Genomic DNA, 26694 nt, shown 5'->3' on the forward strand with positions numbered 1-26694 from the left:
CCTCTTTTTCTAGTTCAATTTTTAAATTAGATTCTTAGAAAAACTACTTTTAAAGCTACACATTCACAACTTTCCATCCATTGCTCATGTTTTCAGTTTTTCATTTCTACACTTTCATCTTCCTTTTTTCATTGTTTTGTCACACATGCTATTATTCCCTCAAAGAATTTATTGCCTCTTACAATTTACTATTTAAAAAACCAAGCAGTGAAAGTTTCATCATATACTAGACATGGAAGGGAGAGAAAAGGAAAATGGCAAAGATGCTACAGGATTTTGTTAATTAACCAGTTATTATGAGTTTAACCTTTACTTTAATTTCTTTTTGTAGTCTTCATGTGAATTAGTTGTTGCATACTTAAGCTGAGGGTTTGAATGTTTTAGAATTAGAGCTTCTGACAGCCTCATATTGCAGTTACATACTATTGCAAGCTCTGCTAAAGTTATTCTGGGTTTAGTATCTTGCTAGCCGGCACTTATATATGTGCCCGCTTAAGTAATCTATTATGTGTGTAGTTTCAGACTATGTTACCCTACAATTGAATTAAACTTTATCTCACGTTAATTTAAATAACTGCAAACAGAGAAAGTTCATTTATAGCAAGCACAAGTAGTGCCTTCTGTTCATTTAAGAGTTAAACAAAAAGCTTATTTTAACCTCCTTAAGATTTGGTCATTTGCATTAGACTGAAGTGATAACTCGCTTCCCAGTCTAGTAAGGTCTGCAGAACACAGAGTTACGCCTCTGGTTAGATACAGAATATAACAAAACTTATCTGGTTAGATTTAGAATGCACTTATGCATATCTAAAATTAAACTATAATGCTTGAAATAAACAAAATATTTTTAATGATTCTGTAAGCACTTTACACCTTTGAATAACTGCTAACTTTTACAAAAATGCTTTTGCCAGTTTGACATCCAGTAAATGCCATGACTTCATGTGGAATAAAACGACATAGATATCTCAATGCTTAAGCTCAGAGCATATTTTTAGTTTGATTGCTCATAGCTTCAAATCATGTTCTCAAAGAACCCAGGATCAGACCTCTAGTCCAGCAAACCATCAATGAATATCATGGCACCACCTATTACCAATAACAACTATAACAATTTTATGCAAAAATAATTGGTTCTTGCTTGTATATAATAATGGAGAAACAAGGGAATATGAAGATAACACCATCTGAAATCAATAAATATTATTAACTAGACCATTTTGATACAGAAGTCAGACTTATATATATATTAAACAAGGCAGTCAGAAAAATTGTCAGATTTAATGAACAAAGCTCTTCATGAAAAACCTAAGAATTATATGTAAAGTTGAACTGACAAAATACAAATCCCTATTGTGCTCATAGTATCTTACATTTCAAGACCAGAACTTTCAATTTACAGTGAACCCTATTTTACACTTTTCAAAGGTATTAACAAAAATGTGTAAATTGCAAGAAAGTGTTTTTTAATATAATTAAAAGTAAAAAAAAAGTGTATCACTCTAAGAAAAGTAAGTATGCCTCTTCAATTACCATCATAATTAGTGGTTGGCATCTTTCCATTTTTAAAGCAACATAGTCTCTTTGATTTACTAAGCTTTTCCAAGTCATTGGCATTTGCAGTTTATATCAAAGAAAAGTGAAGTCTATTATGTTTACTATCATGGCACTTTTCTCTTTAGAAAGCCACGGTTTTTCTGGGAAGGACACAGAAAAAAAAGACTAGTTTCATCACCATTAAAAATGTTGTTGGGTGCATACAGCTTTACTAGTTCCAAAACCTATTCTCTTGCCAATCACTAACACCCATTAACAGCTCTAGACTTATCACACATAGTTATATAGTAAAGCTTTTTGAATCTCTCAATTCGATTTGACATTGAGAGTTTCCAATGTTGAGCCCACTGGCCATTTTGCGTGCTTTCTGTCGAACAGAATACTAGTGACTGGAATACTAGAAGCACATGCTGTCTTAACTTTATAATTTGCCCTATATTTGCTATATACTGAATAATTATTTTTATTAAAGTTTATTCTACTTTTATTCATTGCTTCCATTATTGAGTCTTTATTTTTATAATTATATTCAGTTTCGAAAGGATATTAAGGTTTTTGTGAGTTTAACAAGTGTTTCTCCTTTGAGGGAAAAAAATTTTCTCCCCCCTCTTTTTTCTGTTTATTTCTGGGCAAGTAAAAATTTGCTTATTTTTCATTAAAAATAAGGAAACAGCTTGCTTGGCAATGCAGCATTAAATATTTCTATTGATAGACTCTAAGAACAATAAAATAGCAAAGATAGAAAAAAACAGGTAAACACTTGCTACTGTGTGCAACAACAGAAGCTTGATGTTGCACCTGCCTTTTGGTACAGTTCAGTGCCATTTCAAAAGTGAACTGCCTGCTTGGAGTGGCATTTTGTTTGTTTCATATTCCCAGTGTTTTTCTTTTCTTTTATATTTAAATCACCACCTTCCTTTTTATGTCTGCTAGCCTATAAGCAGTAAATGGCAAAAAGTTCAAATTTTCATTAGGATAAATACAGTGACGGGAATGCATTGTGAACACACAGCAACTAAAGAAATCGAAGAAAAATGTCAATTCTGGAGAGGTAATAAGAACCTTATATAGTAGTCAATTCTTAAAAGAGTTTTTATACATAATAAAAATTTCTTTAAGAAATTAAAACAATTTCCAAATTTTCCTCCTTAGTTAACCTACATAATGAGTTAGATTACATTAGAAAAATGAATAAATCTGTACTGCCATAGTGAACATTAATATATTTCTATCATAAGCAATTAGGAAAGTTAGAAATTTTGGAATGATAGAAAAAAATGTTTAAGGTCCTGAAATTAAATCCTTAATTTTTAGAACTAAGGTGATGATTAATTAATTAAGATATGCACACCAACCTCTTTCAAAAGTGAATGTAGTTTAAATCGATCAGTTACCCCCCCCCCAAAAAAAAAATTTAATGAAATTATCAAGATATTTTTGAAAATGTACTAAAAGAGATGAGATTTGAATATGCCTGAAAAATATATGAAAATATTAATTTCAAATTTTTGAAAATTCAGTTAAAAAAAGTAAAAATTAACCCTCTACTCTAAAATACTAAAATACTATTACTCTATAAAATACTAAGAGGGGTAAAAGTACAAAACAAAAAACATACTTTTTTTTTCCCTTGAACTTTAGGTGGATATATGAAATTTTTTGCATGAAAGGCATGCAACAAGAGGAATTCATTACGCTCTGACCTCCCACCTAATAGTGTTCTTGACTGAAAGGAAAAGAATATTATCATTACTATTATATAGTACTTTACATTGCATTATATAGTATTACTTTTTATTTATAAATATGTACTGTAAAACACAACTATTTTACATATGTGAAATAAATATTTAAAAAGTTAAAACATCATACCATAACACATCCAGCAATGTTTGTAATCTGCAAGGCCAAAGGTAACACATTAAGCTCACAGTTTATTCGAAGAATGAGCTCAGATGTCATCATTCCATGATCAATTAATGTCAGAAGTTTTTTAGCTGACCTAAAGAATAAAGAATCATATATCAAAAAGGAGTTAAGTCACACATATTTGTTTTCTCAAAATAAGTTATGTTCCTTCCTCGACCCCAGAAATTTTGAAAAATAAAGAATACAAATAAGTAAGTCACAAGAGTATACACATATAATGCACCAAGAATCCTGAATTCACATTCACCCTCTGAGCGGCACGTCTGGCTATATCTGATCATTAGATTTTTTGTCACTTGATATATATTACCTTATAATTTAAGTTATTTTGCTTTCTTTAATAATGCAAATGTCATCTTAATAAAGGTAAGTTTATGAAAATAAAAACTAAAATAAGTAATTATACAAATTTAGAGCCTAGTGAATTACAAAAGTTAAAGAGTAAAAGAAAAACTATTCAAACTTTTTTAACTAAAATTGTGAATAAAATAAATGACACATTAAAAAGGGACAATACAATATTGACTATGATGATTTGGATGATTTAAAATATCAGCTAGAAGAAAAAGCTAATCAGATTTATCAGCTAGATTCTAACATAGAAAGCAAATGCTTGAAGCTGATGTTCTGACAAGCCAGGAATATCGTGAAAAGATTACGAGCCCCAAACCGTAACTAGAAAGGTGCTTTAAGTGTAAACATGAAAATGAAAGTAAAATTGATTTACAATTAATCCTCTAGAATTTCTAAAGAAGGGGTAATTATTATTTATCCTAATATCAAACTGCTGAAATTAAAAATAGAATCGTTTGACAGCAAATATGAAAACTGGGACAATTTGAAGGTGCAATTCATGAAAATAAACAGTTGCCAAAACTTGATAAATTTAAATATTTAAAATTATTCTTAAAGGATTCCTCATTAAAATGTATACAAGGATTGACATTGACATTAACGCAACATAATTATAATTTAGCTGTTGAACTATTAAAAGAACGATTTGGTAAAACCGAAATTCTTGTACATTCACATGTAAACAAACTTTTAGGCTTAACTCCTGTGAAATCCTGTAGCTAATAAATGCTGTTTAAATATAAGTCTTTATGACAAATCCAAAAATCTGCACCGCTTACAGGGTTAATGAATATTTACATTCAAAATTCAAGCACCAAAGTAAATGTAACAAAATTTAGACTTATCTGTGTAGAGTAACAATAACTTTTAATGTAAAACAGATAATTTAGATTATTTTTTATTCAATATAACCCTATTCAAAAAAACACTGAAATACCATATCACATCAATTAAAAAATAAAATTTTTAAAGATGATATACTTTCAACACAAACAAAAGTAATTTCAAATATTTCAGAATATTGAGAAATTATACTAATAAATCTTTGAAAACATGTCTCACAGTTTCTGCTCCCTAACATATTCCATCTGTGAACTGAACACTGAAATCTAATATCATTATATTATTGTATTATTGCACACTGTCCTTGTCGTCCTGATTTTGTATAGAGATTAGTGATGCTGGCTGCAATATCATTGGGCCTAGGTTTGAATCCTGGAGAAGACATAGATGTTTGTAAAGGTATGCCATATGTGTGGCACAAGGACATTTAAATTACTGGCAAGCCGAAAATCCTCTAAAGTTATTTCATGATAGAAAAAAACAGATGAAACACCCTCCAATTCATATCCTGGTATGCTCTTCAATATTCTCAAAACTGGGACAGAACAAACAGATTTATATCAAGTATAGTTCCACTACACAATTAGTGTGGTGGGATTATGTACAAGCAATGGTGAAATTCTGGTGTTTTGACCATTTTTACCAGTAGTTATAATGCCCATTTCTACTCATTTTACTGTTTCAAAGCTGAAAGAGGAAACTATGGGGAATATATCTCTTTAAAAGGGCTATTAAGGCATGACTTAGCACATCAAAAAACAATCACAAATACATATATTAAAAATTACTCCATTATCTCAATTTACTTTATGTATTACTAATTACCATTGTATTTCCTTGTGCATCCCCCTTGGCCTTTAGAGACAGGTTCTAAATTTTAAAAAAATATTTATGTAATTTTCCTTTCCTCAATATGTTTCAGAGAAAAAGCTTCCCTAAATTCTAAAATGGATTCATCCCCCCCACAGTGATTGTTTTTTGTCTTAATAACAAAAACAAACCCTTGAAAATTACATGTGAAGGTCACAGCATAACTCTTCCTTTTAACTATTGAACTTAATGCAGCCCAAATCAAGAACCAACTAATCACAACAAAGCAAACATAAACTGACACCCAGTCTACGATTCTGTTCAGTCAGCTGCACATTCACCTTCTTTAATTATTAATGGATGATTTGAGGCCTAAGGAGTAGCAGAGAAAACAATAAGAGTGGGAAAGATTCAAGTTACAGAGAAGTAGAAACAAAGATATCTTATTAAAAATTGAAATGTTTATATTACTATATATTCTTAGCGGAATGTAGGTCTCTTTTAAAAAAATAACATTATGATAGTTACTTGTAGTTTACCCACAACTACTTATCATTTATTACTTTTTATTATAGCTCTGTCCTTCAGAAATTAAATTACTTGCATAATATCCTCTCTTAATTTTTGGACAATAAAATTAGTAAAAAAAGGATATGTGAGGAAAAGTACATTATAATTGTAACCAGCTAACTCAACCAGGCTCTTGGGGTTGTATTTATATGGTGTGCACAAGATTAGAAAGAATCCTAGAGCTTAGAATATGCCTTTTCTTAAAACTTTTAAGTCACCAAGAACTGAGACCCACAAGGTGTATTTTTGCAGTTAATAAAACAATACATAGTCCTACAACAACACAAAAAAATGAATTGAACAAATACAGACATTCATAGAAATTCGCAGCATCCATTTATCTTTAGAGATCTCAGATAGTTCTTAATAAATCATGTCCTCTTGAATAAGATGGAACATACAAAGCTCACAATAATATTTATACGGCAATTTACGTTAAATATAATTAATAAATATAAAATAAAAATTTTTTGTAGGAAAAAACAACATACATGTAAAATGTTTGCGTAGATTCTGGCAAAATTTCAGAATATTGCTGATTTAGAACATAACTAGCTAGCTCTTGTAGGTCATAGCTTTTGCAACGGATAAGTTCTTTACTGGATATTTTAATATCACAAAGGAGGCGTCCACATGTAGCGTTTCTTTCAGCAATTCCACCTTGAGCAACCTGAAAATGAAATTAAAACATATAACTGATGACAGTGATCAAAAACAGAATATGATCTCATAAACAATATTTTGCAACATTTTACTTACATTGAGACGAGGAGCCCCAGTACGCTTTAGTCTTCCTATTCGTGACCAGTTTGGTATTTTGTGTACTACCATACGGTGGAGAAGTAGGTCTAAATCAAATCCAAAAATATCATGGCCCTATTTGGTGAAGAAATATTTATTTTATCTTTATCTCAATCAAAAGCCATATGATACTTTTGCATATTCATGCTGATTTACTGTCAATTTATGCTTCATTATCATTTTAAATTCATTCTTGATTTCTTGCATAAGGAGTCTAAACACTAATGCATAATATTCTCCAAACAGTAACAATATCAGTATTACATTTGAAAAGCATCAAGTCATAAAAAGCTCTTAAAATGACATGTCAAATAATATATCCCATCAAAATTGCAAAATGTTTCCTTTATTTAAATACCGCAATATAATAAAAGTCTTGATAACTTTTCAGATTTTTATGGGACAATATTATAGCTCATTTAATGTCCCTGGCATCAGAAAGGAGGGACAGAAAAAGAAAAGACTGGCAAGCTTGGAACAAGTCTCATGTAAAGAGAAGAATAATTGGAAAGCAGTCTGCTTATTTGAATATGGCAAATCATATAAGGGCTATCTGCCTAGAAGGAGGGACGCCTTCAGGAAAGATTTCTAAAAAAAAAACTAGTTTATATTCACATTATAAAAGGTGTGACACACACACAAAAGAAAAAAAGAAAAGAAAGAAAAGAAAAAAAAATTGTGTAGCTTAAAAATAGAGTGAAGCTGGCAACAACTGTTTTGGTGATGTCATGCCACACACCTCTATCCATGTGGCCAGTTTCAACTTAACTGACCACGGCAGTGGGAAGTATTACGTCATTGAGTGAACACATGCAACTGCATTCTGATGGAAAAATGTCTAATGTAAAAACCAAACAGCAAATCAACATAAAATTTCTTGTGAAACTTCCCAATGCTAACCGAGGCTTATGGAGATGAAACTTTGTCTCATGCACATGTGTTTGAATGGCATAGGCACTTTTCAGGGGGAAGGGATGGTGTGGAAGATGATGAACATGCTGGGCACCCCCTGGGGCATTCATCATGATTGAATGGGTTCCCAGTGATCAGACTGTTAATCAATACTTTTTAGTACATTAGAGTACTAAAAAGATTTCTTGGGAAAAAAAAGGCCATGGTTGTGGAGTGGTGGATGGCTGTTGTACCAGGACAATGCTCCTGCTCACACAGCCCTATCTGCCAAGCAGTTTCTGACCAGCAAAAACATTACTGTGATAAGGCATACTCCTTATTCACTTAATTTGCCTCCATGTGATTTTTTTTATTAAGTTAAATCTTACTTAAAGGGAACCCATTTTACCTCAGCTGAAGAGATTCCTTGTTCCAGAACTGTTACCAGAATGACAGCACCAAATGCAGAAGTGTGTGAATGCTGAAGGGAACTACTTTGAAGGTGAAAATGTCACGGAGAACTTACCCCGTAAGTACAATGATTTATTGGTCTCACTTTTTTGTGTCACACCTTGCACATGGTGAAAGCTATGAAAACTAATCATGTAGTTGCCCTGTTTCCCTGAGATCAAATCCAGGAAAAACTACCAGGATTTAGACATCATGGTGGGAAAGCAGAGTAGTATGAAGAGACAGAGCAGTGACAGATGGACCAAAATGGCAAATCATGCATTATTTAATTGAGCTAGAGAATTTAAGCATGCTGTGCTGAAACCTATCTTCATATTTATTCACAGAAACAAATAATTTAATATCAGTGAAACATCAACTAAAAAAGGAAACAGTCCTTTCCAGAAAATGTGTCAAAATATCTTAATAATTAGCTAGAATGCTTTAAAGAATATGATATGGCTTACATGCAGAGATATATTTTTAAAAAATTATATTACAGCATGAAATATATTATAGCCAATGGATATGAATTATATTACAGTCAATGAATTAACTTGGAAAAACAAGAACGTTTATTCAAGTGTGTACTTGTATGTATTAACAAACTACTCTTGTGGACTATGAACGATTAACACATAGTGCACTTCAAATAAATGGATTACTACAATTGTAAAGAATGCTTGCCGACTACTTGCCAATGATGGCAAACCACGAAATTGTACAGCTCTCATGAAAGATGTGATTTTTAAAGTTTTCCCACTTTTTTATTTATTCACTACAAAGATTCCAATTTGAAAACTTAAGAGACTTCTGAAAGCTGCCAAATTAGGAAATATTTTCTTTCAACAGATAATTTTCAAAGAGTGTCAATTTGTTGCCAAGTTAATAGATTAAGGAAGCTTGTGTTTTCAACTCTAAAGGCATTATTTATAAGTTGTAAACAGTTACCGTTAAATTTACTAAACTAAAATTGCAGTAAAATATTACATAAAAATACACAACAAATGTATACAAATTTATAAGAATACTAAGCAGAAAATTAACACATAAAATCTATATTAATACAAATATATAAACATACTTAAAAAATACAGGAGCAAAATCACATAATTAAACTTATTAATAAATTACTCCTGATTAAAAGGAGGTTAGATAATATATATAAAGAATATGGTTTATTAGTAGAGATATAAAAGATTAATAGCAGGTGCTATTCCAAAATTTACAAAGACATGAAAAAATCATTAGACACATTTCTTATTTACTCTTTCAGCAATGGTTGAAGCCACATATATTCTAAGTTAGACTCCATGTTATATCTATAGGAATCTCCATGTTAAATTTATAGGAATCTTTCTCTCCTCCTTCTTTAAGCAAGACTGCATTTGCTGTGTTTTGACCTCTTGATATGTGAGAAAAGTATAAAAGAAATTTAGAAATTAAAAAAATACTTCAGTAAACTTTTGGCGCTAAAGCAAATTATCATGTGCACATCAAATTTGACAGTTTTAATAGTTTAATCATGATTAATTTTTGGGGGCACTCTGATCAATGGAATTCGGGATCATATTTTTGCATGGTGAAAAGTTTATCTGCATTACTTTATCTGTTACAATAGAGTGCTTGCTCTGTTGCTAGAAAAAAAATTCCTCCTACTTTAGATACTGCTGTTTACACATCAATAAATGGAGTTTGTGAGGCTGACAGGCTATTTTACTGCACATCAATGAATTCTTTAGTTAATGGACAGATTATGAGACCAATTAGTCTGTGCCAAGTTTACATCTGCAACGTGAATTTTGGGAATTCAGTAGCTTGATAATTATACTTCATTCTCCTTAATGTTCAGATTTAACTTCCTTCAACTTCTTGAAAAGAAAATAAAGGGAAAAGACTCATTTTTGTAAATGAAGCCCAAGAAAACTCACTGGTGGAGCTGGCTATCATAAAAAAAGAATGCTTTGTAAATCTTCACAATTATGAGAACACCACTGGGAATGATGCTTTTATTGCTATAGACTTATTCAAAGACAATGGTGCAAAATAAGGTATAATACTTCTAAAATTTTTTGGGATGACAGTATTTTGAAAATTTACTTCTAGAGGTGGGAGGGGGGGGACTATCACTCTGAAATGCAGCCAGTTTTAGTGTTATTTAAACATGTTAGTTAATAACTCTTCCACTTAATGTATAAAAGACCATTCATAAATTATTAATTAAACTTGGCAATAAATAGACTTCTGGAAAGGAATAAAAACAAAGATATATGAAAATACTGGAAAGATTCCTTTCACCCCTTGTGAAATTAGTAGAAATCAGTATTTGCTCAAGTTATCCTTTATTCAGCGAGGGAATTTATTATTTCTGACATCAGACACAGACCTTTTCCTGAATTTTGTTCAGACATATAACATATATTTTTAACTGATTATGGAACTTATTCTAATCAACAGAATATTTTAGGATGCATCTTCAATGAAACAAAATCCATTTCTTTTCTTTAACCAATCTGTTCATTGTTCTAGAACTTCAATAAATGGCCAGATTTTTCCAACCATTATGGAGTGCTTAATTTGCAGAATTACTGCTACTTTATTACCCAAATTACGACTCATTTAAGTAAATGTATTAGGCAGCTATTTTAAGTATGAGAGTAAAATCTACTCATATAAAATAAATTTTAAATGAAGAGGCTTTTCAGATTTCTCATACTTTACTCAACATTTTACTCATTTTAAAAATGCACAATAAAAACTATTATAGCAATAAACATTTATTACATACTTTATAATAGAATTTTCCATAATTAAAAACTGCAATACATACAACAATAATATCTGGATCCATCTTGTTAATCTTGGCCAGGAAATAAATAAGCAAGCTACGTTCAGAATCAACACGCTCTACTTTAGTATTGTTATACTTTGTGATCGCTTCTTTGAAATCAAATGGAAAGATACAGTCGCTGGGTTTAGTTAAAACTGGGGGGAAAAAATTAATAGCTCTATCACTATTATACATTATCCATACTGTAATCAATAAAATATGTAAACTTTGTCTAAAAGAGAACTTTCTTACTGACAAATCACAAAATATAAAAGAATGTTAAAATACAGTAAAAATATTACAAATTACATATTATTCCAATCCTGATAATTATTAATATGAAAATTTATGAATTTTTGTGATTAAAATGTTTTATAATAATCTATTCAGAAGATTGATTTTGCAAGCACAGTTTAGACTTTAAATGGTGCTCTGCGTTGAATTCATGAATGCCATGTGTTCTTAAAAAAAATTATTTACGAAATGATTTCTCAAAAACACTGGCCATGTTTCCATACATTTAAATAAAAAATAAATGGAACCTCACTCAAAATATGCCCCCCTTTTTTTTACCAATAGAAGCTAATAATCTCATGCTTGCAGAAATAGGAACAAATCATTACAAATATTTTTAACAATAAGATCATAATCATGTTTGAATACTTTACACAAATTTCTTGGCAAAATCATTCACATTAAATAAAGCAACAATTATGTTTACTTTTTGCTGCTCATAAACAAAAATAGTGAAATAGAAGTTAAAATGGGAAAAGGTAAAAACTTTAAATTGAAACAAAATTCCAGTTTTGAATGAAAAGGAATATTAAATTAAAGCATTCACATTATGTATACATAACATTGCATGAATAGAGAATAAGCACTTATAAGCAGACTGTAAGCAGCAACCAGCATAAACTGGCCAAAACCTAACAGTTAATGTGCTTATTCAACAGAATTTGATCCCTCAAAGAGATCTCATGGAAATTAAAATGCTCAGCAAGAAAACAAGAACTTGATTAATTAAATTATAATAAAACACAGAACTGGCAGCCTAAGAGGAGGCATATCTTAATAAATGATTTTCTGATATTTTTGGTTTGGTTAATGTGATTATGGCAAAGACTCGAGGGCTATCTGCCTAAGGGAAGGGATATCTTCATGGAGGACTTTCTAAGCGAAACTTCTAAGAAAACATATTTCCTCATAACTACGTTTTATTCACCTAATCATCTAAAAATCACAATAAAAAGGAATTTTAGGTACCCAGCACAGGCAACATATTAGCTATTAAAACATTTTGATCATTAACTTTAAATTCAGATTAAGATGTAGTCATTAATGTAATAATTAACATGATTGGCATAGAACATTTTAATTTTTAAAAGGATTTCAACATTTATATATATGTACATATATATTTTTTTTCATCTGCTTTTACATGTAGCTAGTTCTTTAACCACATCACTATTCATTGGTATGTTTCTGCCTTTCCTAATTTTTTCAAAGTATTTCAATCAAATCAATTTTGTTAACTGATTCTCACTTTATTTATTCTCGTAGAATTTTGACTTTAATTAAATACTTATGGTTAACTATAAAATAAGTTGGTATTCTTGCTTAGAATGCTGCATAGCACAGAAATAACTAATTTCATATGAATGATGCACTGAAGTCTGCATGAGAAAAAAAAAAAAAAAAAAAAAAATTTAAATAAATTGAAGAACTTCACTAACCACAAAAATGATTATCATAGGCAGGATTGGGAGCTGTTTTATCCAATGGAAATTCACGATGCGTAAGACATGACACAGCTACAATCTAAAATGATAAATATATAAACTTAGTATGATGCAGATGAGTTAATGAAAATAAAAACAAGTTGCAATTAAAATAAAGTATTATGTATGCAACTATACAAAATATTCAGCATGTAAGGTAAAGTATAAATGAACATAAAATACATTTACACATACAGAACACATGATTTGCAATTTCATCATTTTCTGTTCATTTTCAATGGGTTTCACACAGCATTGTGTAGGAAATTTTAAGCAAAAACGTAAATTACTGAAAACCATGTGCACACCGGGTACTAAAAATATTGACAGAGGTGCACAAAACCATTGTTTTTGTAGTGCTTTAACTTTCCTCCAGCAGTAGAGTGAGAAAGAGGAAGATGTTTTAAGCCTGACACAGACACCAAAATGCTACACCAGAATCAAAGCTACAATCCATGGAATGATAGCATTCATCATCCCCCATGAGAGTGAAGTTCAAGCAAACAGTTTCAGTCCAGAAAATCATGTGTGTGGTTAAGAAAGAAATTTCCTTATCGGAGGCCACGCTCTTCGAATCAGCACCTGCCTTCAATCCCCCTCTGTATCCTACCGCTTCTTTGTTGGCAAGTGTACACATTATGCTTTATCGCTTTATCGTTTGCTACGAAGTGTGATCCAAGGCTTTTGTTAGAGCGATTCATTCTTCTGAGGAATCTTCGCACCAAATAAAACCATATTATGAACATAGGTCAAGTTAAAATGAATCATTTTTAAGTCATTGAACTTTAATGAGATGAATACATGGAAGTTTGGGTTTTAATAGTACCTAAGAAACAATTAGAACAGAAAACGTTTTAATTTGAATTTATTAAAGTATTTATGTTTTTATGTCGGTCAGTATATTTTATCTTCTAACAAGAAGATCCGAAAAAAGCAAGACTCGATAATTTCTTCCACATTTTACAAATATACCTTAGAAGCTTTTTACGATTATAGGAGTATTAAATTTAACTAGTCTGCAAAGAAAATGTCCTAGTGCTGTAGTCCCCAACCTGTGATCTGTGGAGCCCGGGCCCCGTAAAAAGGGTCCCAGGGTCCCGACCGGGTTAGCTAGGCTGGTGCTTAGGTACTGGCGATGATGCGCCACCCCCCGTTCACTTGTATGTGATAGTAGTTGGATTGTACTTATGGATGGATTTCTCCTTTCAGAGGCAATACGGGCTCATATGAGCAACGCGTCTGGAGGATGACTGCTGCCCGTCAGGCCTCATGAAGTGATGCGATGGGAGCCTTCCTGTTCTTCTGATGACCTATTCCGGTGGACATCTAGTCAGGTAAGTGCCCTCCTCCCGCTTGTGGTCATGAGTTCCAGGAAAGCAGGACGCGTCAGATGCCGCTAAGTGGGTGATGTCTCCCCGTGCCAAATGGGAGGAGCCGCAAATTTATTAATTTGTGTGTCAAATTTCGTGGTCGAGGGCCAATGGGAGGCCTTATATCCTTGAAATCCACTCGGATGCAGAAGTCATCGCGTTTTAAATTATCAGGTACAAGCTTACTAGAAATTGCAGATTTACCTTCATCATGTTGCTTAAAAGCCTTCTCAGATATAATTCGTATTTCAGCATATCTGCCTCAGTAATACATCTGTACATTGCATAATACTCTTCATCCGTAAAATTAATTATTCCTTTAATTTCTTTATTTACTTAAAATAAATATTCTGCCTTCTCAACAACTTCGTAAAATTGAACGTGAATATCCCTTTCAACATCAATCTTACAATGAATATCAGTAACTGTATTTGCTGCCATAGTAAAGAGATGGCATAAATAGTTCTTTCAGCTCATAACTTAATTTCAAGCTTCACATAAAACAGCAAAGCAGGATACGTCCTAAAAGGATAAGTATCACTCTTTAAAAAGAATTTTAATCGCTTCTTTTTGTAATGCAGAAAACATTTAAGCTACATCTGGTATTCAATGTGACTTCCTGGTCATACACACTATATGAGCAGTACAAGCTGTTTTACAGGCAATAGCAAAGCAGACCAATTTTATAACGTTAAGCAAGTCTAATCTACAAGTACTACGTGGCCTCAAAAAACGCATGGAAAAAAACATAAAAAAACGCATAGAAAACACAACAACAACAACAAACAAAACAAAACAAAACAAAACAAAAAAAGCATGGGGAAAAAAACACCAAAAAACAAAACGATCGAAACTAGTCCTGTGGAAATTTGCAAATATAACACTGAATTTTGTTGTTTGATTTCCAAATTAATATCATATTATATTTTCACACATCTTATACACTGAAACACAGATGGTGCCCACCTTAAGAACGAGTTATGTGCTAGTATGAATTTGGAATGAAAGTGTCTACTGTATTTCTTAATAAACAGACTCAGATTGCTATGGATGATCACGGATGTAAATTCCAGCACCTTTTAAACACATCTTTGAATCTAAATGTATTCTAAGAAGTACAAAAAACGTAAACGGGATTTTAATCGCCCCAAACCTCAACTCAATCATTTAAATTATTCCAACCTTTTAGGAAAACAATAAACATCGCAAACATAAAAATCTGTCCTTTTTTATATATACGTAAATAAAGAAAATGTGTTCTATATATATGTAATAATAAAATTCTATAGCCGATTACCCCAGTTTCCTACCATTCTAGAGCTTTAAAAGATTACGAAAAAAATTATGCAATTACAGAACTTGAATGTTTAGCTATTGTTGATGCATTATATAAATTTTATTACTATTTTCACGGTCAAAAATTTACAATCCATACCGATGATGCAGCCCTTGTTTGGCTTAAAAACGTTAAGAATTTAAGAGGCAGATGATTACGTTGGTCACTCCGACTCAGTATGTTTGATTACGAAGTTAAATATCAAAAAGGCTGTACAAACGTTGAAGCTGATATACTTTCTAGACAACCTGTTTCTCACCAACTCCAACATTCTGTGTATTTACTTAATCGTGATGAAATTATACAACAGCAAAAAAGTGACAATGTGTGATAAAAAATATGTAGAACTAAATGATTTGATGATAATTAAGAAGAAAAAAGGTTATAAAATTGTGGTACCAAAATCCTTAAGATTAAAATTATTAACTGATGAAAAATTCGGACACCCAGGTATTCATGCTATGTTAAATTTAATCACCCCACAATATTATTGGCCCTACATTAGTAAAGATATTGGAAATCCATTGGGATCTTCCCGCGCAGGTTCGAATCCTGCCGACTCCTTGTGATGTACCAGCTTTAGTCGCAGCTTAAATTATCAGACGATAAGTTTAAAAAAAAAAACAGGATCCATTTATTATTATTCAAGAGAAATAGCAGTTACAAAATCAGATATCTGGAGTAAATAAAAAGAATTACTAATAACTTTTTGCATGAAGTTTACTGCATCATGACATTTAAGAAAAAGCCCCCGATATTCCTTTGCGAGTCCTTTTATAGCCTCTGGAAAGGCGGAGCTTCCAAGAAATGACGTCAGCCAATCCAGTTCGCTTTAAATATTTCCAGAACATTCTATAACTGTACATGTAGAAAAGGCGGGAAAAACAACTTGACTACGGGGCTATGGATTTAATTCCACGTACTTTCAAACAAGAGAACGTCGCCACTAAAAATGAAACGAACATACAGTTAGAATTTTAAATGATGGCATTACATTATTGTTTTTTTCAAGTACTTGATCAAGTTGTACATGCAAAGAAACTGTTATTTACATTCACAGAATTTGAAATGTTTTCATTTCTTTGAGTTACCACTAAATTACTACAATCAATTTTTAATTCAAATAATCTACATTCATTTAAACCCAAAAAAACATAATCTAAATTAGCATCTAACACTAACAAGTTAATTAGTTTAATAATATTTCCAATTTTCATTTGTAATCTACACATTTTATCAATAGAAAAATTTCCCTTAGTTTGCCTAATTTTAATACCTTTTACCTTTTGAATTTTTAACTGTAAATTGTTTGCAGATTTTTATCCCATGGCAGATCAGTCGACTGTGTCGTAAACACTGGCGCGACATTGTCTATCATCTTAGAAAAATCTGCAAATAATTTACAATTAAAAATTCAAAAGGTAAAAGGTATTAAAATTAGGCAAACTACGGGAAATTTTTTCTACTGATAAAATGTGTAGATTACAAATGAAAATTGGAAATATTATTAAACTAATTAACTTGTTAGTGTTAGATGCTAATTTAGATTATGTTCTTTTGGGTTTAAATGAATGTAGATTATTTGAATTAAAAATTGATTGTAGTAATTTAGTGGTAACTCAAAGAAATTAAAACATTTCAAATAAATTAAAACATTTCAAATTCTGTGAATGTAAATAACAGAGTTTCTTTGCATGTACAACTTGATCAAGTACTTGAAAAAAAATAAATAAATAAATAAATAATGTAATGCCATCAGTTAACTTAGGGTTCTTTCTTTTCGATTCGGTTCAAATGACGGATTCGACAACTCAATGCGCATGCCTGGTTAATGTTGGTGCGAATAGCCTGAAGAGACTACTCGAGCCATTCAACCTTTTAAGAAAACAATAAATATCGCGAACATAAAAATCTGCCCTTTTTTATATATGCGTAAGTAAAGGAAATATGTTCCTTATTTATATATATATATATATAAATATAAGAAAAGGAAAACATTTTTCTTTCTAATCTTTTGAAAGTCACCAAAGCTTAAAAAATTATAAACTACGCCAATGTAGAAAAGTAAAAACATTTCTTGATTTTTCTGAACTGTAGTAAATGAATATTTTAAAATATCGAAAGAATGGGACAGGAATGGAGTCTCGCTTGTGGATTTTTTGCCTCATGATAGCATAATAAATTCTACAATGTACTGTGACACCTTAAACAAACTGTCTGTGCAATCCAAAACAAAAGGTGTGGCATGCTGATTAGGAGGATCGTTTTGCTTCAAGACACCACATGTCTACATGTGGTTTGTAAAAGAACTCAAGATCTCATTGCATTAATTCGTTAGGAAATACTTTATCACTTTCCGTACATTCTTGAAATAGCGTTTAATGACTATCCCCCATTCCAGGATTTGGGCAGTTTTTACTACAACGAGGTCAAAACAACTGTACTGTTGTGGGTGTAAAGTGTTGCATTCGCAGCCAGATAAAGAAAGGATGGTTGTATGATATGGTAATTGCTTAATATTGGCGGAAATTATGAGAAAAATAGATTGATGCACAGACTTTCATATAAAATTGGTAGGAAATTCTACTTGTTTCCTTTTTTAGTCCCAAACAATATTTACTTTAAATACACGCTTTGTATAAATGGCTATTATTGCATCAAGTTAATTATTTTATGCACTTTTTAATTTCAATATTGTAGTTTCATTATTTGCAAACTGTTGAAGGAAACTAATTGCACAAATAATAAGCAATCACTCTATTCTTTTCATTAACTTTCAATCTAAAAAATTTTATTTTTTACCTTTGATCATGTATTCAGGTATTACAAAATAAAGATATGTACATTAAAAACTGTAACCTCACTTAAAAATGGATTTGTCTATATGTTCTAATTTTATTCAGAAAGAGTATTTTTAAAAAGTCTACAATTTCATAGCAACTTAAAAAACTATACTTACTTCATTCTGCTGTGTCTTGAAATTATGAGCAGTTGTTAGATTTAAACACATAAGAGTCACAGGTGGAACACTTAAGGTATCATCTACATTTCTGATATGCTTCACTTTTGTTACAAAAGCCTGATAGAAAACAAAACATGAAATGATTGTTTAAACTTAGTTAACAATGAAATAAATTTCTAATGAATTTTCAAATTATAAATCATTGAATATCTTCATTCAAAATTTTTAATAATTATGATTATCCTTTACTTTAAATTTTTGTCTTTATATTAAGTTTTATCTCCTACTAGTTCCCCTTTGCCCATTCCCTAGTTATTATATTTATCTCTCCTTTACCACAGAAATAAGAAATGCTAAATAATTTAAGACTAGGATTACACCTTAAAGCTTGTATTTAGAAAAGTTAAAAATTAATTGCAGATTTGAAATTTACCAAAAAAAAAAAAAAAAAAACAAAGCTTTAGTTGGGATATCCTGTAAATGATATTGAGGCAGTCCAGTTAGTTGATAATGCAATTGCCATTTTTATCTTTACTCAACTCAAGATTTACTGAAATGTTTTTTGAGTTATAAAGTTTTACTATATATATATTTGAGTTACAATATATAGTAAAACTTTTTTAACTATATATTTGCTAAACTGTTTATTTTATTTCTGATAGGAGCAGAAAATATGCCTATAAAAAATCGAACCGATTATAAAAACACGTGGAATGAGAAAGTCTAACAGCTTTATAAATTATATCTAAATATAAAAAAAAAGGTAAACAGGTAAATATATACATGCTCTTTGACAAGAAGAACATTAAGCTCGGTGCTAGGCTCTTTGCTGCCCAATCCACTACTGTGGCTACTACATTCAGCCATTTTGTGCCTCCCTTAATTCTAAAAACGTTGCAATGGCTTTGGTGCAGGCACTGCAGTACATTAATAATTACTGTATTTTCAATCATCATTCAAATTAAAATAATTATTTTGTCAAAGTCCTTTTCTTAAATTCAACAGTAATTTTCAAAAAGATATTTCAGACAGTGCAAATGAGACAGGTACTTGATTATCTAAAGCCATGCAAAGAATTTAAGCCATACACCATGCAAAGAATGCAAAGAATTTAAGCGTGTGTCCTCAAGAGGAAACAATCACAAAACCTAGAAAACTCTCATTTACTCAGTTTGGCACTATGTCTGGAGCAAGCTAACCTGATTATACCAAGAAAAGTGAAAGAAATGCCAAGTGACATATTTAGCATTTCCCCCCTCCAATCACTAGAAATTGCTAAAACACTGTTAGCAGATAAAAGTAATATATGAAGAGTTCACTAAATTTTACATTTTTCAGTTTTATACCAGTTCTTTATAAACTTCCCCCTTTGGCATCAGAACAAAATCCACCAATGACAGGGTAATTTATCATAGCAGAAAATTCCAATCTAAATCTTTGGACATTACGCTGAATTCTCTTGCTACTAATCATCAACTTACTTTTTTTAAATCGCTATGAAATTGAACCAAAATGTAAAAAACTAATACATAACATGGCATGTGGAATACTTCTTGTCAATACGTCTTGGGAAAAAAAGAAGTGATTGTACAGCGATAAGCAAAGTGAACTGGAAGTTTCCCAATGAGATAAATAAACTAAAAATAATCCAAATGTGATTAACCTGATTCTAAAACAATGTTCAACATAAATAAATACATGAAAAGAAGAGCAAATCAGTTGCTTAGTCTTCCTATAGTCTCAAGTTAGCTGAAATAGCAATTCAGCCTCAAAACAATAACGCATTTCAGCTTTTGTAATTGTTAGTCATATACATAAAATATACAAATTAAAATTTTAAAAATTTTATGTAATTTATTAAATAAAAACCTCTTGAATGACAACAACTAAAATAGTCACATAGCCATAATTCTCTCTCCCTCTTTCTCATCTCTTAGATTCTAGTTTTAGCAATGAAAAGTGATTACAAAAAAGGGAAAAATTTATACATGCATTCGAATACTTGAAGTCTTCACAGGAAACATCATTAAATTAGATGCAAATTCTGGGCTTGCTCAATCAATTATTAAAATTAATAATAAAAAATTAAGATGCCTCTCAACTATTTTTATCTAAAAATATTTATGCCACTTTTTTATTATTATTTATTAGAAAATAATAATAAAAAAATCAGTTTTATTGAAATATCCTTTGGCTTTTTTAATCAAATCAAGATCATGTTGTTGATGTTGATGAGATCTACAGATTAAATAAATTTTGCACTGATGAACATTAATATGATAACCACTACTTATTTACATATTATAAAAATAGCAAAATGAATAACTGAAGTAAATCAGATAACTTTATTTGGCAATGCAATATTTTAAATATTGTAGCAAGTAAGCAGTCTTTTTTTTAAATAACTAATTTTGTGACAAACTAAACTGCAATATCACTTGGAACCAGACATATGAATCGAATGTGAAAATAACAGCTTACCCAGACAGATATACAAAAACAATCTGAGAAAAACAAACTGTCTGAGAAAATAACAGCTTACTCAGACAGGGAAGGATACTCAGCCATATATTTAAAATACTGCATTGTAATTTACAATTTATTTTATATCACATTAGAACAAAAGTCATAATTCTGATTCAGAATTTTAAAATCCAATTAAAAAAGAAACATACCTCAACTTTACACCAGCTAACCGGTGGAATTGAAGGTTCTAAAATGAGATAGGATGAACAATTATTTCCAGATGCAAAAATGAAACCAAGATGAATATAACATAAGCAACCATACAAAATAATTATATAATCTTCATAAAAATGCACAGTTCAGCATTAATAGTGATTTGACCTGTTCTCATTCATAGTCACAGTAGTACAAGCTATCATGACAGACTTATACCATCATTTTTTTAATGATAGTTTCAAGATTGTGATTCAGAAGAAAAAAGCATCCAGTAAGTGGCATTCCAAGTAATTTCTATTATTTATACATTTTTTGCATGTTTAGTCTTGAATATTCAATTCCATACCCCGTTTTTTTTAGTTATGGTAAAAACCATAATTTCTTTAATTAATAATAAAACCATAATTCTTTAATTAATAAATGAAATAAATGAATATGCAGATAAAAAATACATTTAAAACTATCCTAAAATCTTGGCAAAGCCAATCTTTGGCAGATACTGAGCTGAAAATATCCTCAGTATCTGCCAAAAAATATTAAATAAAATAAAGATATTTAATACAAGAACATGAACTTACGAGCACAGTGTACATCAATCCAACCTGGTCCTTTGAGCTTCTGTTCAAGCAGAAGCATTTCCAAAGCTGTAGAATCAGCCCCAAGAACATGGCTAAAAGTAGAACCACAGAGACTGGCAGGAAGTGGAGGATGACGAGACTATTAAAAAATAAATTCATGTAAAAAAATGTTCTTCAAAATGAAACATATGTTCTTAAACTTGTGGGTCTTTTTTAGATTTGTATGATATTTAAATAAAAAATTACCACATGGAAGGGAAATACTCTCTAAATCTTGAATTTATTGCATCCAAACAAAAATAATAATAATAAATTTTTAAATATTGTTTAAAATGCAGCTGAAACTGATACCTGTACATATAACTATGCACGGACTGATTAATGAAATGACAGTTAAATGTATTTAAAAAAATACAAAGACTGTTAAAAAAAACACTTTTTAAATTGCACACCAATGACTACAGATGGCATGCATCAGCCATCATCCGCATCCAGTGGCATATCTTAGTAATATATCATCATTTACTGGGTTTCTAACTATACATACATTGAGAAACTACCATTTGAATGAGGCTCCTGCTCGCAGGATTAGTGAGAATGCAAAAATGAAGGAAGTGGAGGAACAACACATTGGTGTCAAATTTTGCACAAAACTGGGGAAAACTTTCGCAGAAAAATTCCAAATGCTTAATTAAGCACAAAAATGACTGCAAGAACTGAATGCAGTATTGCCATTGGTCAAAGGTTCAGTGGACAAAGATCCAAGGACCTGACAATCTTTTACTTCAACAAAACACCCAACATGCTCAGAGCACTATGAATTCGTAAGACATGGCCAGACAGAAGACAAGGAAGTCTACCAGAGAATTCTAACACAACTGAGATATGCTGCACATAGAAAGAGACTTGAATTGAGGGGAGAAATGGTCTTGAATCATGACAATGTTCTAGCTCATGCATCGCTTCTTGTTACCAAGAAATCCGCAAGTCTATTGCTATTTTAATGAAGCATAAGATTTACAGATTTTATCTATCTGTTAATGATTAAAAAACTAGCAATAAACACAAGATGCAGTTCTTTATTGTTACTAACTAGCTGGACCTGTGAAATTATACCAGCTGGACACACTAAAACCATTACACCCCTTTTTTTACTGATCATTTTAGGCAGCTGGCTGAACCAGCAGCTAGTGTTACAAAAAAGTATGCACTTTTACACATTTTATGAAAGACCTGCAAAATAATGTGTAAGCATAAAAAAGCACATATTATTGCTCAGAAATTAAATTAATATTTATAAGTTGAACTTAGTTATTCAGAATTTTTACCCCATGATCATAAAAAGATATTTTAACACTAATATATTTTCAATGCATTTATATATTAAATACACAAATACATTTAAAAGTTTTTCTTTATATACTAATTACATAATTTCATATAAAAATTAATTTAAACAAATTTTAAACACATTGAATTTAAATTTTTATATATATCTCCTACAAATAAAATCCCAGTTAGTAAATTTTATTTTACCAAATAAGAAACATATTTAAAAAAAAAATCTGGCCGTAAAACTGGACAACAGCAAAATTTACTACTTTTGTCTGGGAAAAAAAAAAAAAATTAAGTGCTCATAAAAAATTTAATTACATTGCCTGCCCCCTTTTTTTAGTTTCAGCAAATAGGAATCTGTAAATATTACTTATACATTTACGCTTTCCTGACATAAAACATATCTTTTAGAAACTTGTACTCAGAAATCAAAATGCATAGCAGTACACTATAGCAGTATTTGAATATACTACTCAAAATTTTAATTAAGCGATGCCGAGTAATATTAAACAAATGAGAATGAAATGCTCTTATGTAATTTGGCTTTTGGAAATACTTTTCATAAAAGTCAAATAAAAATTTATTTTAAGTTTCACATGTACTTTTGCAGAAAAATGTTATGCAGCCAGAACTGAGGTAGTCTGACAGCTTACCTAATTTGATTCATTGTTTTAAAAATTTTCACCAGCCTGATGCAAAGAGAATAAAAATCTCCCTAGTGCAAAATGCATCAGAATACTGAATGTAATTAAATTGCCTAGGTATGTCTTTGTATTAGGCCTAACATGTGCATATTACAGATATGGAACATAGATAATAGAAATGAAAATCCAAAAAAAAATTCAGGAATTGTATGCCAAGTGCTGTTACAAATAATATGATAAAGAAAATAAACTATATATATATATATATATATGGGAAATTTCTAGGAATTTTCTTTTTTAACTTACATTTTCTTTTTTTCTTTCTTTTAATTTAATAAAATTTTTTAAGGAATTCATTTCAAAATTTTTATATTTAATTTTAAATTTTACTTAATTACTTTTTAATTTGCAATTTCACTAAACAATAATTTTTTCACTTAATGTTATTATTTGCATTATTTACACAATTTTGCAACACTTTAACATTACAAACAAGTTTACATTTATTAATTCACAATAACCACTTAGCAGTGGCGTAGCGAGGGGGGGCAAGGGGGTGTATGATGCCCCGGGCGCCGCTCGCAGAGGGGCGCCATATGGTCTCCAAACAAGATTTTCATCATGTTACTGTGTTTTTTTCGGGAGAGGGGGGGGGGGCGCCAAAAAGGTATTTTGCCCTGGGCGCCAGTTATGCTCGCTACACCACTGCCACTTAGCTCTACTTTACTTCAGTTAGAGTACTCTTTTTATGATATCTGGAGCAAATTTACATCTCTTGATTGGCTCAGCTACTAAACTCCCTACCATAAATAGTTGGTCAGTTAAAATTAAAATTGAATTACATACTTTTAGGATATTCTTTGTTTTATTCTAAATTTATATTATTTTAATATTACAGTTTACAATATTTTTAATAAAACAAAGATAGCAGCTTGGCACTCAACTTTACTTACATAAGCGCCATCTATATAATTTGCAGAACACACTTGCATCACTTAGGAAATACTTTTGCAGACCCCAATGCTAATATGGTAGGTAAGTTGGAATTAAAACATACTATTTACTTGCTTTTAAGTATTTTTAAGTAGTATTTAAGTATTTTCTAGATATGTAATTATATTTTTAAATATATATTTGTTTTTTATAAATTATGAATTACGTTTCTTACTGGTTTATATAAATTATATCTAGTTCCTTTTTAGTTTCTTTTTTATTGATATGCATATTCGTGTCGGGGAGGTTTCTGTAGACAAGAGTTTCTAAATTAATTTTTCTAGAAAATTTAATTTAAAAAAAAAAATTAATTTAATACTAGACTTTACATTGCTTATTTCTCAAAATACTTCATTATTGGTATTTTCCTTTTAGACCTTTAAATTTTTAATTGCTAATTTCTCATGGTAACAATTAATTTTTGGACATTCTTCACTATGTATTTACTTTTGGTTTTACTTTTACCCTTGCCTGCATGAATGACGAAACACGAATTGAATGATTGTAGAGTTAGGTTTGGAGGCAACTTCCCCTTGATAAGTCCGTCTCCTGCCTGCTCAACAGTCATTCACCTATGCATTTTTAAAAAAAAATTTAGATTAATTTTAATTTGCTAAATTGGTGAATTTATTTTCATGGTTTGTTTTTGCACTTGTTTTACTTATGCTGTCTGAATTTAAATGATAATTCTGAATTTCTGAATTTAAACTTGTTTTACTTATGCTTTCTGAATTTAAATGATATTGTAGATTAATTTGAAAATTAAATCTTTTATATGTTTGCACATTTTTTTTAATTATTTTAACTTTAAATTTGCTTTTTTACACGTATATACATGTTTGTTAAAATTAAATTTTAAATTTCATTCCTTGCAGCAATGGCACAAAGAATTAATTAAATTTGTATTTAAATTCAATTTATTCTTTTGAAACATATATATATTTTAAATCCTTCCTGGTGGAAATGAAAGAGCTCTTCACCAGAGAGTAGACAACAGTTTCATATGATTAATCACTTTTCTGAAAGAATTTAAAAATATTTTTAAGACTAATAGTTAAAAATAAAAAATAAAATTTATTCCCTGTAACAAATCTGCTGGAAATCAGTAAGAATACACAGTGTCAAAATGTAAATACAAAATTAAGAATGAACAAATTTAGTTATAATGGGTAGAAATTGAAAAAAATATTGAAAAACCAAATAAATTTATCATAAAATTTATGAAAAATTCAAACTCAATAATAAATTTTTCAACTTAAAATAAATTTTAAGAAATACAGAAATTTATCATATTTTCAAAATTACAACTGTTTGTAATTATACATGTTCACAGTTGTTGCATTTGACAGCAGCATAATAAAGATGCAATTTTTTTAATATGCATATTTGATAAATTTATTTAAGAACTGAAATTTTTAATATTTAAATTATGAGTGTCTAAACAAAGATGTCTAAAAGAATATCAATGATTACAGAGAAATAATTATGAAGTTTTAATTATAGAACACTAATTACAGTTTTGTTGAACTTGTTCCAAAAACTTATTAGATAAATTCTATTTTTCAAATTTAGCTGGGGAAAACTATTCATTACAAATTTTACTTTCTTATGGAGAAAAATGCTTAAAATTATTAAGAAAATGGAGGGAGGGGTATACAAATATTTTTTTCCTATTACTTTTATGAATCAAACATGATTTTTATTACTTTTAAATAACAGGTTTAGTTCATAAATGGCTCTAGATATCCCAATGTATATTATTAAATTTTCTTTAAATAATGCATCTCTTTCCTGTAGCATTACACAAGTTGTGTAGCTTACATAATACCTAACACTGCCAAGTTGCATAGCTAAATATTTTGTTTCTATTCCTCATTTTAAAACAAAAGTTGGAAAAGAAAGAATATTTTTTCTTATTACAATACAAATTGTGAACAAATTCTATAAAAAATTTTTTTTGCAAAAATCTGGAGCAAAACAG

At 30.2% G+C, this 26694-nt stretch overlaps 1 protein-coding gene across 3 annotated transcripts in view; it reads right to left on the reverse strand.

Annotated features, from left to right (window-relative positions):
* Window positions 1-26694, reverse strand: part of PolA1 (DNA polymerase alpha catalytic subunit) — a 108545-nt gene that overhangs the window by 27403 nt on the left and 54448 nt on the right. For all 3 annotated transcript variants that reach the window (XR_015040174.1, XM_085812724.1, XM_035363916.2), the window contains 9 exons: window positions 21742-21880; window positions 21157-21194; window positions 18479-18598; window positions 12769-12853; window positions 11036-11190; window positions 6823-6939; window positions 6555-6733; window positions 3430-3559; window positions 3176-3283 (listed from right to left, as the gene is read on the reverse strand). Coding sequence is in view for 2 of the 3 variants with exons in the window: in XM_085812724.1 (XP_085668850.1) it covers window positions 3176-3283; window positions 3430-3559; window positions 6555-6733; window positions 6823-6939; window positions 11036-11190; window positions 12769-12853; window positions 18479-18598; window positions 21157-21194; window positions 21742-21880 (1071 nt within the window). In the remaining variant the exon portion in view is untranslated. The remainder of the gene's footprint in view (window positions 1-3175; window positions 3284-3429; window positions 3560-6554; window positions 6734-6822; window positions 6940-11035; window positions 11191-12768; window positions 12854-18478; window positions 18599-21156; window positions 21195-21741; window positions 21881-26694) is intronic.

This window comes from Stegodyphus dumicola, chromosome 3 (assembly GCF_044657685.1).
Source record: "Stegodyphus dumicola isolate Sdum_Otavi_A_Nest chromosome 3, ASM4465768v1".
Lineage (NCBI taxonomy): Eukaryota > Metazoa > Arthropoda > Arachnida > Araneae > Eresidae > Stegodyphus > Stegodyphus dumicola.